Genomic DNA, 15,386 nt, shown 5'->3' on the forward strand with positions numbered 1-15,386 from the left:
CAGCCGAAGCTTATATACCCTTGCAGATAAAAGAATACCCACTCGGTGCAGTTCCAGGGATCCCAGATTCAGCATTTCTATTTATTTAATTTTTGTTTTTAAGTAGTCAAGAATCAAAACGCCTACTTCCTACAAGTTACAATGAATTTTCTTATATTTGTTTGAATATTCCTATGGGAGCCATAAGATATAGTGGTCCGATCCGGCTCGCTCCGACATATGTAACCCATGCTATAGAAAGAAGACCTTCGGGAAAGTTTCATCGCGATAGCTTTAAAACTGAGAGACTAGTTCGCATAGAAACGGACAGACGGACAGATGGACATGGCTAGATAGACTCGGCTATTGGTGCTGTCTTTGCAAACATCTGACTGAAATTATAATACCCTCTAGAGACCTGCACGAGTAAGTAAAAATATACTCGATTACTACTCGGCAATGCCGATTCCAACTGTCAAATCTGGAATCGTGGCATCGTAGAATCGTAGGCATCGGCATCGTTTTACTCATATCTGACTCGTGTTTTTTTATTAAACAAAATCAACCAAAATTCTTGTCAGAACAAGAGGAACCAATATACCCAAGTTTTCATAATTGTTAGTCCTATCTACTTAAGACCATAGATTAACTCTTTGACACACTCATAAAAATTTTTACCTAAATACTAGAAAAGTCGCCCTAAAACCGAGGTCGCCCTAAAACTACGAAAAATTTTCTAATTGGCTAGCCCTAAAGTTACGGAAAATCGCCATGGAAAATATTTTTTAGGGTTAGTTTTTCCAAAAAGGCCAATTTGCCCTGTTTTTTAGGGCGAATTTTTATGAGTCGACTCCAAAAGTAATTCCTTCTTTTTAGGGCGAAATCGCCCTAAAACGTTGAACAAAATAGCAAAAAAAATGTTCTGAAATTGCCCTAAAAACAAGGAAGAGTCAAACGAAATTTTAAGACGCAATTAATGGATACATATGTAATACATGTGTGTATGTGTGTGTGGTTGACAGGTCAAAACAAGTGAATGTGTGTGTATATTAGGGCGGACCTTTTTCTATGAATTTTGATGCTGAGCGCATTTGACTTTAGATAAGTCCACCCTTTTTCTTCTTCTTTGCTACTTTTCGTCCGTTGCAGTGGCAAGGGTGGGGGTAGAAAGAGTTGCATTGTCTAGACTTTGTCATAATTTTTCGAGCGCTTGGCAGTGAAAGACGTGTTTGTATGAAACCTTTTGTTTGTGAAAAAGTGAAAAATGTAAACGCTATTTAAGCACTTGGGATGCGATTCTTTCTCTGTTTTCTGGTGAGTACATACATATTTAATTGTGCAATTTGGATATTAATAACTAATTGAATTTACATATCTGTAACAAAGGAAAATGCAGCTGAAACTTTAAAAAATTTGACTGGAAGCAGCTACGAGGAAAAATTCCTGTTCAACTAGTCGGTCCAGAATCGGAAGTTTTGGAAGTGTGGCAGAACAAAGTAAGATCATTAATAAGAGTATACATATATGTATGTGTATATGTAAATAATGCTTGAGTTAAAAAGATGATGCAACAGAATACACACATACATATGTATATATTTACAAGAAATTTGTATTTATGCACCGGACAAACCGCATTCACAAGTGCATATGCCAAAACAACCCCCAAATTTCTATTGCTTTTGCTGCTTCTTTTTTTTTCTAGGAGTAGCAGCAAACGCAATCGCAGGCTAAATGAAAATTGTGTGTGTTGGTTGTGCATTTTTATATTAATTTCTAACAATTTTTTCTTTTTTTTTTAGATTGAGAACGCTTTTCAGATCCAGCTTTCGCAAACCACTTTTTGGACTTATTAAAAGCAGGAGTAAGGAAGCAACAGGAAATAAACCTGCTTTCATTTTTGGAAAGCCACTCTGAAGGTAAGTGCTTCTCTTTTTTTCTATTATCATATAATAATTAGACTGTTTTCATTTAATAGAGATACAATCAACTTTAATTTGGCTTGCGATCCATTCAGTGTTGGTGCCGACAGCAAGAACAAAAAAGGACGGCGGGAGCAAGAACGCGAAGCACACCATTGCGGACTCGGGAAGCCGTTTCTTTTAAACTTATTTATTATTTATTATTTTTAAACCCGATATAATCCATTTAGCAATAATAATAGGAGAGTATGTAAATTTGTATAACTATAAATTGTGTAAATATATTTGTAGTTAATGTAAATAACGACAACCAAAAATATAAAAACAAAAAATATAATGAAATAGTATTTATAACAATAAATAGCTATAATAATACCTATAATTTATGAAAAATGGGCCTAAAATTTTGGGGGGCATTTTGCATGTTTTAGGGCAATTCGCCTTTAAATCCAGAAAAAGGCACTAGATTTATGAAAAACTGCCTTTAGTTCAAAGGTCTTTTTTCTTATTTCTAGGGCAATTTGCCCTAAAATCCAGAAAAACACCCTAGATTATGAAAATCTGCCTTTAGTTTAAAGGTATTTTTTCCGATTTCCAGGGCAATTCGCCTATAAGTCCAGAAAAATCGCCCTGGACTTAAAGGAAACTGCCTTTAGTTTAAGGGTCTCATTTCCTATTTTTAGGACAATTACCTTTGAAAATAGAAAAATCGCCCTAGATCTACGAAAAATCGCCCTAAATGTGTGACAAATTCACCCGTATTTTTAGGGCAATTTGCCCTAATTTTGTTGCCTAGTCGCCATTGACCCCCGTTTTAGGGCGATTTTCCTTGTTTTTAGGGCGATTTTACCGGAAAATTTCTATGAGTGCAATATGAGACCGCGAATTCTTTGGAACAAAAGAATTTTTATTATGTTTTACCGTCTTTGAACCCGACATACACGAAATCTTAACCAAAATGAGACCGCGAATTCTTTGGAAGAAGAAGAACCAATAAAGGACCACGTCCAAAACACATATGGATTTGTTGTCTTCAACTATGGTTGTTCTATTCACGAATTCTAAAAAAAATGTACCCGCGAATTCTTTAGAAGAAGAGGAAATTTTATTGAAATTTATTTTTTAATGTCAAATTTGAAATTTGTTGGCGATGCTACTCGTACGATTCTACGATGCCGAGTATACCACGAAAAAGATTTTCAAGTAAAAGCGGAGTGGAATTTCTTTGCGACCCCGCATCGAAAAGGCGCTTGCGATGGCATTGGTGGTGCTGTCAAACGGCAAGCTTATCGAGCGAGCTTACAAAGGATCGAAGGTAATCCGATTAACACTCCTCGTAAATTGTACGACTGGGCAAAGGATTATTTCAAAAATATTGATTTTGATTTTTGTTCAATGGCGGAACATAAGATGCACGATTTTAAAATGGAAAAACGCTTTAAAAAAGCAGTAGTTGTAAAGGATACACGGCAATATCACCACTTTGCAGTTGCAAATAAAAAGACATTAATATGTAAAACTTTTTCAAAAACACACAGCATCTCTATCAAACCAAAAATGTGAAATGTTTCTATCTTTAAGAAATAATAAAGATTTGTTACTGTTTTGTTATTAATTTTAAATAATTGCGTTTGCTTACAAATTTAAGCACTGTGCGCTTCACTTGCGCGCGCCGGCTAGAAGAGGACGGATATAGTGTGCGCTGTGACGTAGGCATAGTGAACAGCTGTTTTGACACTTTAATTCAGCGGTCGGCAGCGTCCTATTAAGTGAGCGATGGGTTTTGTTCTGCCCAGCTGCTGCTCGCTCATGTACACTGTAGAACAGCGGTCTGCACACACAAATATAAAACAAAAAGTGAACGTATGTGTGTGCCGACCACTGATTTAAATCAATTAACAACAACACTTTTAAAACTTTTTTACACAAATACACAAATCAAAACATACCAGATGAAAGTACTATACGCAAGCACTATCTAGACAAAAGCTATCAAACAGCCCTTCAAGAAATAAAAATTGAAATTGGGAATAAAGCGATTTGGATATCAGTAGACGAGACAACTGACAGGAATGGACGCTACATAGCTAATTTAATAATTGGATCACTGGATGAGAAGAAGTCAACGCGTCCATATTTGATTTCTTGCCGTCAAATAGAAAAAGTGAACAACAGTACAATTCTAGATTTGTAAACTAAGGATTGAGATCTCTATGGCCAGACCTAAATGATGAAAATGTACTGATTATGGTTACAGACGCGGCTGCCTACATATATGATAAAGGCTGATCAAAACTTGATACATGTGACCTGCTTGGCCCACGGATTGCATCGAGTCTCAGAAAGAGGACATTTCCCAAAAGTCACCAAATACATAACGGATTTTAAAAAAATATTTCTAAAATCTCCCCAACGTTGCTCTTAAAACAAATTGATGCTTGATATTGAATTACAGCCGGAGCCAATAATAACGAGATGGGGAACTTGGATTGAGGCTGCAAACTGAATGGCTCAATTAACAGCATAGATGAACTGATTTGGACTGATGATTTAGACCTGGACAATATCTTAAAATATAAATATGCTCCATTGACGTCGTGCGAAGTTGAAAGAAGCCTTTCCGCATTTAAGCGTCTACTCACCGACAAAAGAACAAAATTGACTGTTGAAAATATAGAACAAATTTTGGTCACATATTGTAAGCAAAATTACAACTAAAATGTACTTAAACATCCTAACTACTGCTTAGATTGCTCCCCAAAGCGATAAATAAACTCATAATGAAAACTTATTTTTTTTTGTATTTAATGGATATTTGTGTTGTATTGGCGAATGTAGAATTTTTTTGCGTGTGGTTTTTAACAATCTTTTTGTTTTAAAAATATTCCAATCGAAAATTTCCAATCCCAATTTCTCTGTGGGTCGGCTAATGTGGCAGTTTTCAAAAATTATAATGAGAGCTAACTTTGACAGACTCGGAGACCCTGTTATAGCGTTTTCCCATAGAATCCATCCGTGTGAAACGGTTGGGATTTTTGACCAATGGGAAATTCGTGTTCCCATAGAGTTTCCATCCACATCCAATAACTGCTGACTTGAAGAGCAGTTGGTCAACTCAACATAAACGAAAAATTGCGTTCTCCTAATTCAATTGTATAATAATACAATAAATAGCATAAGAAAATAGTTTAAAACATATCTGAGCTTTTATAACGTATTCTATAACGAGTATGCATACATATAGCTGAGTGCGCTAACAGCACTCTGTAATTGTTTTTCGTTCAGATAAATAAAAGGAGTCGAGAAAACCGACTTGCTTTTACGAACGGTTTATCTGGTCTTTAAGTTTTTCGGACTTTAATAGGGACTCGAGAAACCGGCATATTTTTTTTTGCATATTCTCAACATAAATTGCATTTTTGCGATATGTCTTTTTCATTCGAATACCAATTTAATAAAGTGCCTAAATCCAAAACAAGAAGGAAAAATGAAGAAACACAAAATATTTTTCCTGTACCCGCATCTGCAACACTGCTTACAGCTATCGTGGATACATAAAAATCAAAAATAACTGAACAATTATAAAGAATTCCACCGAATTGATGGTTTTTTAATTATGATTAGGAATGATTCCTGTCAATAGCTTTAACACTGCGCAAAATATTTTCAATTTTTAAAAGTTATATCCGTTTGTTCCTATAAAACGATTTTCAAACACATGTTTTGGGACGCCCTGGAGCAGCACTGATGAAGCGAGCATAAAACTATAAGTATTTATTTTAACTGCAAGGGTTTATGAACATTGTCTTACCGAAGTTAACTTCCTTTCTTGTTTTTACGTGAAAGAAACGTCGATGTTTCGGAATTAGCGCTGTTGCAGAAACACTGTCTGAACAGGCTATTAAGTGGTGTGTGCAACAGTATAGAGCTGAATAGCCGTATTAAAACCTCGCCAAGCTAAAATATAATATACGACATATCGATACTATCGCGATTGGCAACCCAGCTCTACTCAGTAATAGTCATTGAAATTAAAGTCGCAAAATTGAAATAGCTGGATAGTTGGCAAGGACCCAAAGAGACGGAGAAGATGTACCAGGAATACCTTAACCAATTGCAGGCCTCCATCGCGCCAATGGGCTCTGAGGAACTGAAGGAGCTGCTAAACAACGACGACAAGCTGGACGAGAAAGTCGACGAAGTACTTCAGGTGCTGCGAACCCAGAAGACCAGCGTTTTCGAAGACAACCGGAGTCGAGCGGAGCGCAACATCGAGCGGGAGCCCCAAATCATCGAGCTGCGCGGTCGTCTGGCGGAGCTCTCGGAGGAGGGGCGCACCAGGTGCTCTTCTGTCCAGGAGAAGCTGTCCCAGCTCAAAGAGAAGTCCGGCGGTGTGGGTCCGGAAACGGCGCTCGCCCTGCTGCAGACCGCCGCCTCCGAAAGCGAGGAGCAGACGGAGGAGATGGTCAAGAAGTTCAACGACAGCGATCTTGGGGTGGAGCCCTTTCTGGAGGAGTTCCTCGCCAGCCGGCGGACCATGCACCTGCGTCGCCTCAAGGCCGAGAAGATGCAGGACCTTATGCGCAAACAGCGCCATGGTCCGCCAAACGCTTCCCTGCCAGCCTACGGAAACGTGCCCTCCGGCGGATTCTATCCCTCGGCCGGGGTCTCAGCCCCTTACCCCCTGGGTCCCATGATGCCCATGCCACCGCCGTCCAGACCCTACTGAGATCTCGGCTCCTGTTCGAAGCGTACTAACTGCCATGGCGCATCAAGCAGCAGCAGGCGAGTTTATAAATTCTGTTTAAAGTGAAATGAACAAAAGGGTGCTTTCAACAAAGAAATGTGCTTGCATTTGTAATTTAACTTCAATGTCGTTGATTCGTCATTTCCATGTAAGATAAATGAGTGCGTGATAAGTCGTAGACCTCTAAATAAATTTACGGAGGCTTTGAACAAGATTATTAGTTTCCAGGTTCTAGTTGAATTTTATGTTTCGCTATTGAACGTAAATTTCATAAAATAAAAGCATGATTCACTCATACAGCAGTTGGAATTTGAACAGATCGTTTCATTGATTAATTACAGTCTTTGCAGAAAGCACCCAGAGAATTCAAAACACGTATGATCTTATAGTTAAAAACTGTGTTTATTGTTTAAAATTTCAGAATCCTCACTTTAAGTACATATTGCTTCAGTTTCTTCTTCTGATTACAGTGGGTTAATTGCAAATCAGAGGGAACGCTCTGCCTGCTTTAAAATTAACATTTGAGGTGCTCCACATCTCTGCCTGCACTAAACTATGATATAATTATATGTATAAATTAAGCGAAAATTAACATTAATATTAGACAGTGAACATTTCTTGTTAAAAATAAACTTTTGGATAAAAAATGAAAAGGTTTGGAGTGTGCATATTGTGGGAGAATGGGGCCAAGGCTAGGCGGCGATTAAAGCGATTTCTTATTGCATAGGGACTGTGATTGTTGGTTAACGATTAGTTGGAAGGATTGTGCTTCATGGAGTGTGTGGGTGTTTGTTATTGTTTATCTCTCGACTTCGATTCAATTTCAGTTTTGCATTTGTGTTTCCTCTTTGAGAACGGTTAGTCTTTTATAATTCCAACGGCCTCCAGTTCAATATATATATGTAAATATATAGATTGTATCGTATATGCAAAATGTTATATATAAAATATGTTCAACTCTTCCGTTCGGCTTGGATCGGCTCGGTTCGGTTCGGTTCTCACTTTAAAAGCTTAATGACTTAAGCGCGTATTTAAGGCTATTCAAATATATATTCCTACAATTGCTAGCCATTCCCGTGGGCAACGCCATCATGACGAGCCGAACTCCTTCATCCACTTCTCGTACTTGTCCAGGTCCGCGCGGGACACGCTCTTGTTGCAGCGACTCATGGCCTCGTTGAAATCCTTGTTCGACACTGGCAGGTCCACCTCCTCCGTCGCCAACTGTCGGATTTGCTCTGGTGTAAGGCCTGCGATCTTCCGCCGCATCGACATCATACTGGCTTCCCTGGAAAACCAACGAAGGGTATTTAGTAATATTTCAATAAAATGTAACCAAGAGCCTGTTTACCTGCACACGTTTGTGATGTCAGCTCCGGAATATCCCTTCAGCTCATTGGCCACGTAGGTCAGATCGACACTATCATCCACCTTGACCTCCCGCAGATTGATTTTTAGCAGCGCCTCGCGTCCTTCGTCCGATGGCAGTGGGATGTAAATGCGCTTCTCCAGCCGGCGCCGCAACGCCTCATCGATATCCCAGGGAAAGTTCGTAGCAGCCAGCACCATCACTACCTTGGCCTGTTCCTCTCCTCCACCCACGCCATCCATTTGGACCAACAGCTCCGACTTGACTCGGCGTGAGGCCTCGTGCTCCGATTCCGACCCTCTACGCGAGCACAATGAGTCGATCTCGTCGATGAAGATTGTGCTGGGCGCATAGAAACGCGCCATCTCAAACAGCAGGCGCACCATCTTCTCGGACTCGCCACGATATTTCGATGTAAGGGTAGCCGAGCTCACGTTGAAAAATGTCGTCCCGCATTCTGTTGCTACGGCCTTGGCGAGCATTGTCTTGCCTGTGCCCGGAGGTCCCACCATTAGCACACCCTTCCAGGGTCGCCGGATACCCTGATTGTAGAAAAAAGAAATCAAAATGATTATTTAAATTTCATAAAAAAAAATTCATGAAGCGAGCAAGAAGACGTCTTCTGATTCTATAAACAATTTTATTAGACTTGCAGTATTGAACTAAAAATGTAAAAAAAACTCTGAAAATAGTGACCTTTGCCTTAACGACAAAAAACTAGATATGTTTTTTTCTTTGTTTGGCTGCGTCACTTTTCGCCCCCTCAAAACTCGACAGTTTACGATACCCATACACACTTTAATGCTTAGGAATAACTTTTGGCATGGTTTTCAAAACATATTCGTAAATATTAAGGCGAGGGTAATGTTAAGCATGGCCATTTTTGATCGGTAGGGTAATGATATACAGCATTTTCCGCGTATAGAGGTAACATGGACTTTTTATTCATTTATTGGATAGAGTATTGGATTCCTATCGTTTTAATGAATTTATTGAAATTGATTAATATTAAAATCCGTATGGTCTAGGAACTCCTGAGATATAATTCGTAAAGATGGTCGGTTTTAATTGAGTAAAAATCTAAAAAAAAAGATCGATATACACTAGTTTACAGCCGAAATGCTCCCCAGCAATTGATGGCAAATTCTGTTAGTTTTGGACCCCTAGATCACGAAAATAGCACTAATTTTTTTTTCGATGGCACAGTTTTTTTTTAAAGATTTTTTAAAGTTCGAAATGTTCAATTTCTGACTTTTTTCGAATTTCTTCTTATATCTCGCCAGATATCCACTCGATTGGGCCAGTTTTAGTTTTATTTTAAAGTCAATAGATCAGAGCCTAACTTTGCCATACAGATCAATATGATTGGATAAGTAATGGCAGCGCAGAAGCTCGACAAAGATGAAAAATGTGTTTTTTGGTCGACTGTAAGTCGGCTGTATATATCGTAAAAACTCGAAATAAATCCGTTGAAAAATCATAATGGGTACAAACTTAAAGTTTACATCCTACCGAATAAAAAAAGCAGGATATGGCCCACATCCATGGAAAACTGGATTTATGGTGGATTTTTAAAGTTCGGATTTTTTCACATTTTTCGGTTGACAGAGTCCACATTTAAGATTTATCATAGGCGGCGACATGTAAACAAAAATAATTGGTGTTGGCAGCCGGGTCACTAAATAGCTAAATCAGATATTTAAAAGCCAGAAAATTATTAAAGTGAATTTAATTTTTAAAATTAAGGTTACTTTTTTCATAAGAATGAACTATCCAAATGGATAGTACTTAATTAAAAACACTCACAGTCATAACGGAAGCAATTTTATATTTTTAAAGGAATGTTCAGAAATTAAATTTATGTTATAATTTTTTAGCTTTTAATTTTAGCTATTTTTTGACCCGCCTGCCGTCACCACTAATTTTTGTTTACATGTCGCCGCCTATGATAAATCTTAAATTTGGACTCTGTCAACCGAAAAAAGTGCAAAAATCCGAACTTTAAAAATCCACCATAAATCCAGTTTTCCATGGATGTGGGCCATATCCTGCTTGTTTTATTCGGTAGGATGTAAACTTTAAGTTTGTACCCATTATGATTTTTCAACGGATTTATTTCGAGTTTTTACGATATATACAGCCGACTTACAGTCGACCAAAAACACATTTTTCATCTTTGTCGAGCTTCTGCGCTGCCATTACTTATCCAATCATATTGATCTGTATGGCAAAGTTAGGCTCTGATCTATTGACTTTAAAATAAAACTAAAACTGGCCCAATCGAGTGGATATCTGGCGAGATATAAGAAGAAATTCGAAAAAAGTCAGAAATTGAACATTTCGAACTTTAAAAAATCTTTAAAAAAAAACTGTGCCATCGAAAAAAAAATTAGTGCTATTTTCGTGATCTAGGGGTCCAAAACTAACAGAATTTGCCATCAATTGCTGGGGAGCACACCAAGAATATTATTTTGTAAACTAGTGTATATCTATCCTAGAAACAGCTGAGACAAAAAAAAATATTATGTCTTAAAATAATTTACCGAAAATTCCGCTCCGGCATACCTAATGCCAGAAACCCTAAAATATGAATGCTTGATTCCAACTTTCTAACTATTATAGTCTTCCAAATCGCCCCGTTCATATGGACTAACGGACAGACAGATAGACGGATACTTTCCAACAAATACAATATACCCTTTAACCTTATGAATAACAGACGTGAAAACATGGAAAACTTTTCTTTTCAATAAAGGGAGATAATTTGTAAGTTTTTGTATTTCTGATTCCAAGAAAGTAGTTAATCTCGTCATTGATAATATAAACATGTTTGTTTGACAGTTCTATTATGGATTGATATAAATTTGACCGCACACTTGTGCAGAGTAGATAACAAGCATAGAAATTAATGCATAATCAACTACATTTTAACAATGGAAACTTCTAGGCGCAATAATGATGGCCCTACAGACTGACAAAGGCTTTACACATCGACAGTTATATAAAATTAGCGCCTAGTTAAGAGTGATAAAGCAGCGAGACGCTGCATTTCGTGGCAGCTCAAACAGTTGATCAAATAAACAGGGCCTTAGCACAGCAAACGCTGCACTGAAATATAGCGCGTTTGTTGACCCAACACCGGTCGTAGATAAGCCTTTGGCAAAAAGTGATTCAGAGCAAACAAACAGCGAGGGTGACGCACCTTGAAGTAGTCCGGCATAAGCATGGGCAGCACGACAGCCTCCTCCAGCAGCCGCTTGGCGTCGTGCAGGTCGGCAATGTCACTCCAGCGCACTTTAGGATCCTTTTGAAGAATATCACGTTCTGAAAAAAGAGAGTTTTTAATCTTAATTGGGTTCATGCATTTTTATTGGGTAACTGTAAGTGTTATAATGTTAATTTTGTTCAGTACATCTTCAACTTTAGTATTTCTGAAATAATTTTCTCAACGAAAACTTTCAAGTGATTTTAGCGACGACTTTTGCATTTCCGATAATCTTAAAATCTAATAACCTTCTCAACTAGGAGTTGAACAAAAAAAATTATGATTATTATTTATTATTTCAGTTCTAGCATCTAAACAGTGTCATAGAGACAGACGTGCATGGCTAAATCGACTCCTGTTCTGATCATAAATAGAAGTCTCTAATTTATAGGGTGTACACAAACTTTAACTTCTTTAACTTCTAATTACTATGTCAGTCAAACTTTTAGAGATCACTTGCACTATGCACTTACCTAGAATGTCGACTAGCTCTGCTTCGATGTGATTGTTGGGCTGGAACTTGCGCTCCTCCTCCTGGCCGGCCTGCTGATCGCCACTCTCTCCCTCGCCAGCGGCTCCTCCGCCATTGCTGCCTGCAGCGGTGGAGTCGTCGTCTCTAGCCTCGTTGGTGTTGTTCGACGTGGACAGCTTGCGTCCGCCAGCCCGTCCGTTGGTCATGCGTGCTGCACTGTTCGGTGCTGCGGCCGTCGTCGAGTTACGGGAGTTGCGTGTGGAGGCCGGACCATTCCGGGCAGTGCTCTGTGGGATTGTGCTGCTGGGGCGGCTGTTCTGACTGGCCGGAGCAGTGCGGCGGTTGTTCGGTGCGGCTCGTCGTCCCACGGCCTGTGTGGTGGGCGGTGGTTTCGGAGGACCCCACACATCGGGATCCTTCGGCGGAGGCGTCCAAATGTCGGGGTCCGGCTTAAACCAGGCGGATGGATCTTTGCTGGTGGTGCTCTCTTCGCTGAGCTGGTGGCGCAGCTTGTGGGCGAATTTGGTGCTCTGCAGGTCCAGTGAGATGTCTTGCAGGGTCCGCTGGATGGCCTTGATCTTGGCGTGCTCCTGGCTTATTTGCTGGTTGATCTGTGAATCGATGACAAGATTGTTAGTTGAATCAGTTCGTGACAAATGCTGTGAGTTTAGTAGGTATTTCTCAAAATGTCCTACATTTGTACACTTCCAGCAAAAAGTCCACCAAGCCAAAAACCTTGAAACTTGAATAAAACATATTTCCACATGATTTTGCCACGATATTAGTTTCTAATTAGTTGGATACTGAGCTTAACAAAAAATTTGGAGTATAGTTTGATTATTTTTATGACAAACCCCACCAATATACGCAAAAATCAGTTTTTGGCTATTTTTTTGTTATTTTTGGACCTGGGTTATGTTGTTAATTTATCCTATAGGAATGCTAATATGTGACATTTTTCTGTACTGAATGCATCATTCAAATACTAAACTATTAAGTTAAAAGCAAAACATCCAGCAATTGAGAGATAGAGGTAAAGAAATCCGCTTTACAAAACAGTCGGAAAAAATGTCCCGAGCGACATGTCCCGAGCGAATGTGGTTGAAACTGCATAAAAAAAAACGGCAAAGAATTTTTGAGTGAAACCAAAAGCATTTCACAGCGACATGTTTGAACAACATTCTAAAAAAATCGCATTCAAATATTCCATCAGAATTCGCTAATTTCTGGTGTTGTATGAACTTCCCCGAAATCCACTTCTATTTTTGTCCCGAGCGATTACGGCAGTTTTTTACCGATATCTTAAAAACTAAAAGTGGTACAAAATCAAGATTTTTACCAAAAATAGAGCTTGGGAAGAGTGAAAAGAAAAGCCCATAATTAAAATTAAAATCCATTGTTTTACAATTTTTTTTCAACTTTAAAGGTGTGCAAATGTCCCGAGCGACATTTTGGAAGTGCCCATATGCATTAGAGCCCTGCATTAATGGATTCAATGAATTATTTTTAATTTTTTTTTATTATTTATTTATTTTTTTTTAAATAGAATTTTGAGTTTAATAGAATTGAATGAATTTGAATTTTGAGTTTATTAGAATTGAATGGATGAATGGCATGAATTCCGAAATAATTCAAGCGACAATTTCTTTAGAAGAAAAAAGGGCCATAATTTTGTTATTAAATCTTGATTTTTTAAAAAATTTTTACTTCTTGTTCTTGAAAGAAAGCACAAAAAATATGGCAAATTCAAAAAATTCGTAATAATTATTCATTCGAAATTAATTACAAAAACATTCAATTTATTTTACATAGATTTGAATTAAACAAATCAGAAATTTCATGGCATACTATGATAAAACAAAAATGTAATGATTCACGCAGGGCTCTAATATGCATATCTTGAGTTTAATATTTTTTATTCCTTTTTTTTTAATTTCATATTAAATAGTTTGACCTAACATAAAAATATAAACACTAAAAAGTGTTTGTGCCGAGTGATTTATTTTTGGTTTTAAGACTCAAGAGAAAACCGTCCTAAAGTTTTAACCAAATTGTCTACCCATTAAAAAGCCACAAATTTATAGTCGGGATATTCGACTATAGCGTTCCATTTTACTATGATGATACAGACTTCGAGTTAGAAAGTTTCGAGGTAATGACAGTTAAGCCTCATGTGCTGGCTTTCCCATTTAAGAAGTTTGTTAGTATGTCTTATTAACTGAGTTTATATGGTGATAAAGAGATAATCTTAGTACGCTATTTACTGCTTTATTTGATTGTACGAGATTTTGGGGAATACTATACTATTTTACCGTAGGTTTTAAGGATAAATGAACACAGAACCGATTTTCTTACCATGCTCCACTTGCCCTTGCGCAGCGGATCCGCGGTGGCCTTCAGCTGGCGGGCGAGCAGCCCCTGGAGACCCTCGTAGTAGATGCAGGCCGAGTCGTAGTTGCCCGTCAGAGCCATGTCCCGCGCTAATTTGGCATTCTCGCATATTTCTTCGATCGTAGTCTTGGCCATTACGGTCATTCCTACGCAAGTGGTTGTCTTTTGCTTGCCACCTCGCAGTAACTGGCGGTCGGAAGATTGGAAGATCGGAACAGGTTGTCGTCATTGTGGCCAAAAACGAGAGACAGAGATTAGTTCCACTTAAAGCGTTCGAGTGCGTGAGTTTCTCCAAGTGTTTCAGGTGGGAAGGGGAACAATAGAACGGAAGCGACTTCGTCACTCGCTCGCCTTGCAGGTAAAAAAGGAAAGTGAGCCCCAAGAACGAAAAAAGTTTGCAAATAATAGAAGATACCAGTGGCAACGACCCAAGTGCTCTGCTAATTATAAATTATAAGGCGCACAGCCGCCGAGTTGTCACCAAATTTAAACGCAATGCGCTCCCATTTTCAATTCCGCTTCCAAGGCGGGACGTGGGCCAAAATGCCGATTGGAAAATGTATTAAATTATTATGAGCCAAATAAGGAGATCGACCTTGTTGGCTTTGAATAATTCTTTCAACTCGAATCGTCGTATGCAAAAAACAAAAAAATAAATAAAACAACAACAAAGTTAACGCTCGCACACACGCACACAGAGCTCAGGTTTCAGCGGCACGCACACACACACATACAGAACACTGGCGCACAATGGTGCAAATTAATGCGATTTAAATAGATTTTGAGTTAATTGCAAGCCTTTGGAGACTGAAACTGCACTTTGCATTCGGCACTCGACCACATTTTCGTTTCTTTTCATTATTTCCAGCTACGTGGGGGCGTCTGCAGCTGCAGTCACAACGCTGACGTCTCGCAGCCGCAGCTACTGCGGCAATTGCGCGAATCGCACGGAGGGCGACTTACGGTTATGGACATTAGTGTACTAGCTTTGTTACGCGGCGTTCCAAGCGCAAAATGAATGCGAAACTTATTTAGTTTTGAGTTAAAGGCGCTGCGGTAGCTAAAATAAACTGCTGCGCTGCTGTGTTTGTAATACTAGTGATGTGCGGGGGCTGGTGGTGAGCGGCTCTTCGAAATATCGGCCCGGCCACTTGGTCACCCTGTTGCGTTTGGTGGGTGCAACAGTCGGCGGCTATCGATACTTTCCAGGGGTACATACTCGTACAGAATAAGTATTTAGG

The 15,386-nt window shown here is 38.9% G+C and overlaps 2 protein-coding genes and 1 long non-coding RNA gene across 4 annotated transcripts; 2 read left to right on the forward strand and 1 right to left on the reverse strand.

Moving 5' to 3' along the window:
- The first annotated feature begins 1,167 nt into the window (after positions 1-1,167).
- On the forward strand, positions 1,168-2,286 carry LOC108067122 (uncharacterized). Its single transcript, XR_006412447.2, has 4 exons — positions 1,168-1,293; positions 1,366-1,475; positions 1,782-1,898; positions 1,958-2,286. It is a non-coding gene; the product is annotated as an uncharacterized lncRNA (long non-coding RNA).
- A 3,610-nt stretch (positions 2,287-5,896) lies between these two features.
- Positions 5,897-7,301, forward strand: Vps37B (vacuolar protein sorting 37B). 2 transcript variants are annotated; one of them, XM_017154503.3, is made up of 2 exons: positions 5,897-6,686; positions 7,038-7,301. In XM_017154503.3, the coding sequence occupies exon 1, from the start codon at positions 5,992-5,994 to the stop codon at positions 6,628-6,630; it is 639 nt and encodes a 212-aa protein (XP_017009992.1). In that variant the 5' UTR covers positions 5,897-5,991; the 3' UTR covers positions 6,631-6,686; positions 7,038-7,301. The 2 variants fall into 2 exon arrangements, with proteins under 2 accessions (XP_017009992.1, XP_017009991.1); XM_017154502.3 differs by having other exon boundaries at positions 7,070-7,301.
- On the reverse strand, positions 7,032-15,263 carry Kat60 (Katanin 60). Its single transcript, XM_017154501.3, has 6 exons — positions 15,109-15,263; positions 14,110-14,331; positions 11,756-12,365; positions 11,220-11,341; positions 8,000-8,559; positions 7,032-7,936 (listed from the first exon to the last, which is right to left on the reverse strand). The coding sequence occupies exons 1-6, from the start codon at positions 15,118-15,120 to the stop codon at positions 7,738-7,740; spliced, it is 1,725 nt and encodes a 574-aa protein (XP_017009990.2). The 5' UTR covers positions 15,121-15,263; the 3' UTR covers positions 7,032-7,737.
- Between the last annotated feature and the right edge of the window lie 123 nt (positions 15,264-15,386).

The sequence above is a fragment of the Drosophila takahashii genome, chromosome 3R (assembly GCF_030179915.1).
Source record: "Drosophila takahashii strain IR98-3 E-12201 chromosome 3R, DtakHiC1v2, whole genome shotgun sequence".
In the NCBI taxonomy this organism is placed as follows: domain Eukaryota; kingdom Metazoa; phylum Arthropoda; class Insecta; order Diptera; family Drosophilidae; genus Drosophila; species Drosophila takahashii.

Coding starts and splice junctions, on each gene's coding strand:
- Vps37B (XM_017154503.3), top strand. CDS start 5,992: ATGTACCAGGAATACCTTAACCAATTGCAGGCCTCCATCGCGCCAATG.
- Kat60 (XM_017154501.3), bottom strand. Junction 8,560..11,219: donor TTATGCCGGACTACTTCAAG/GTGCGTCACCCT, acceptor TTCTACAATCAG/GGTATCCGGCGACCCTGGAA. Junction 7,937..7,999: donor GACATCACAAACGTGTGCAG/GTAAACAGGCTC, acceptor TTGGTTTTCCAG/GGAAGCCAGTATGATGTCGA.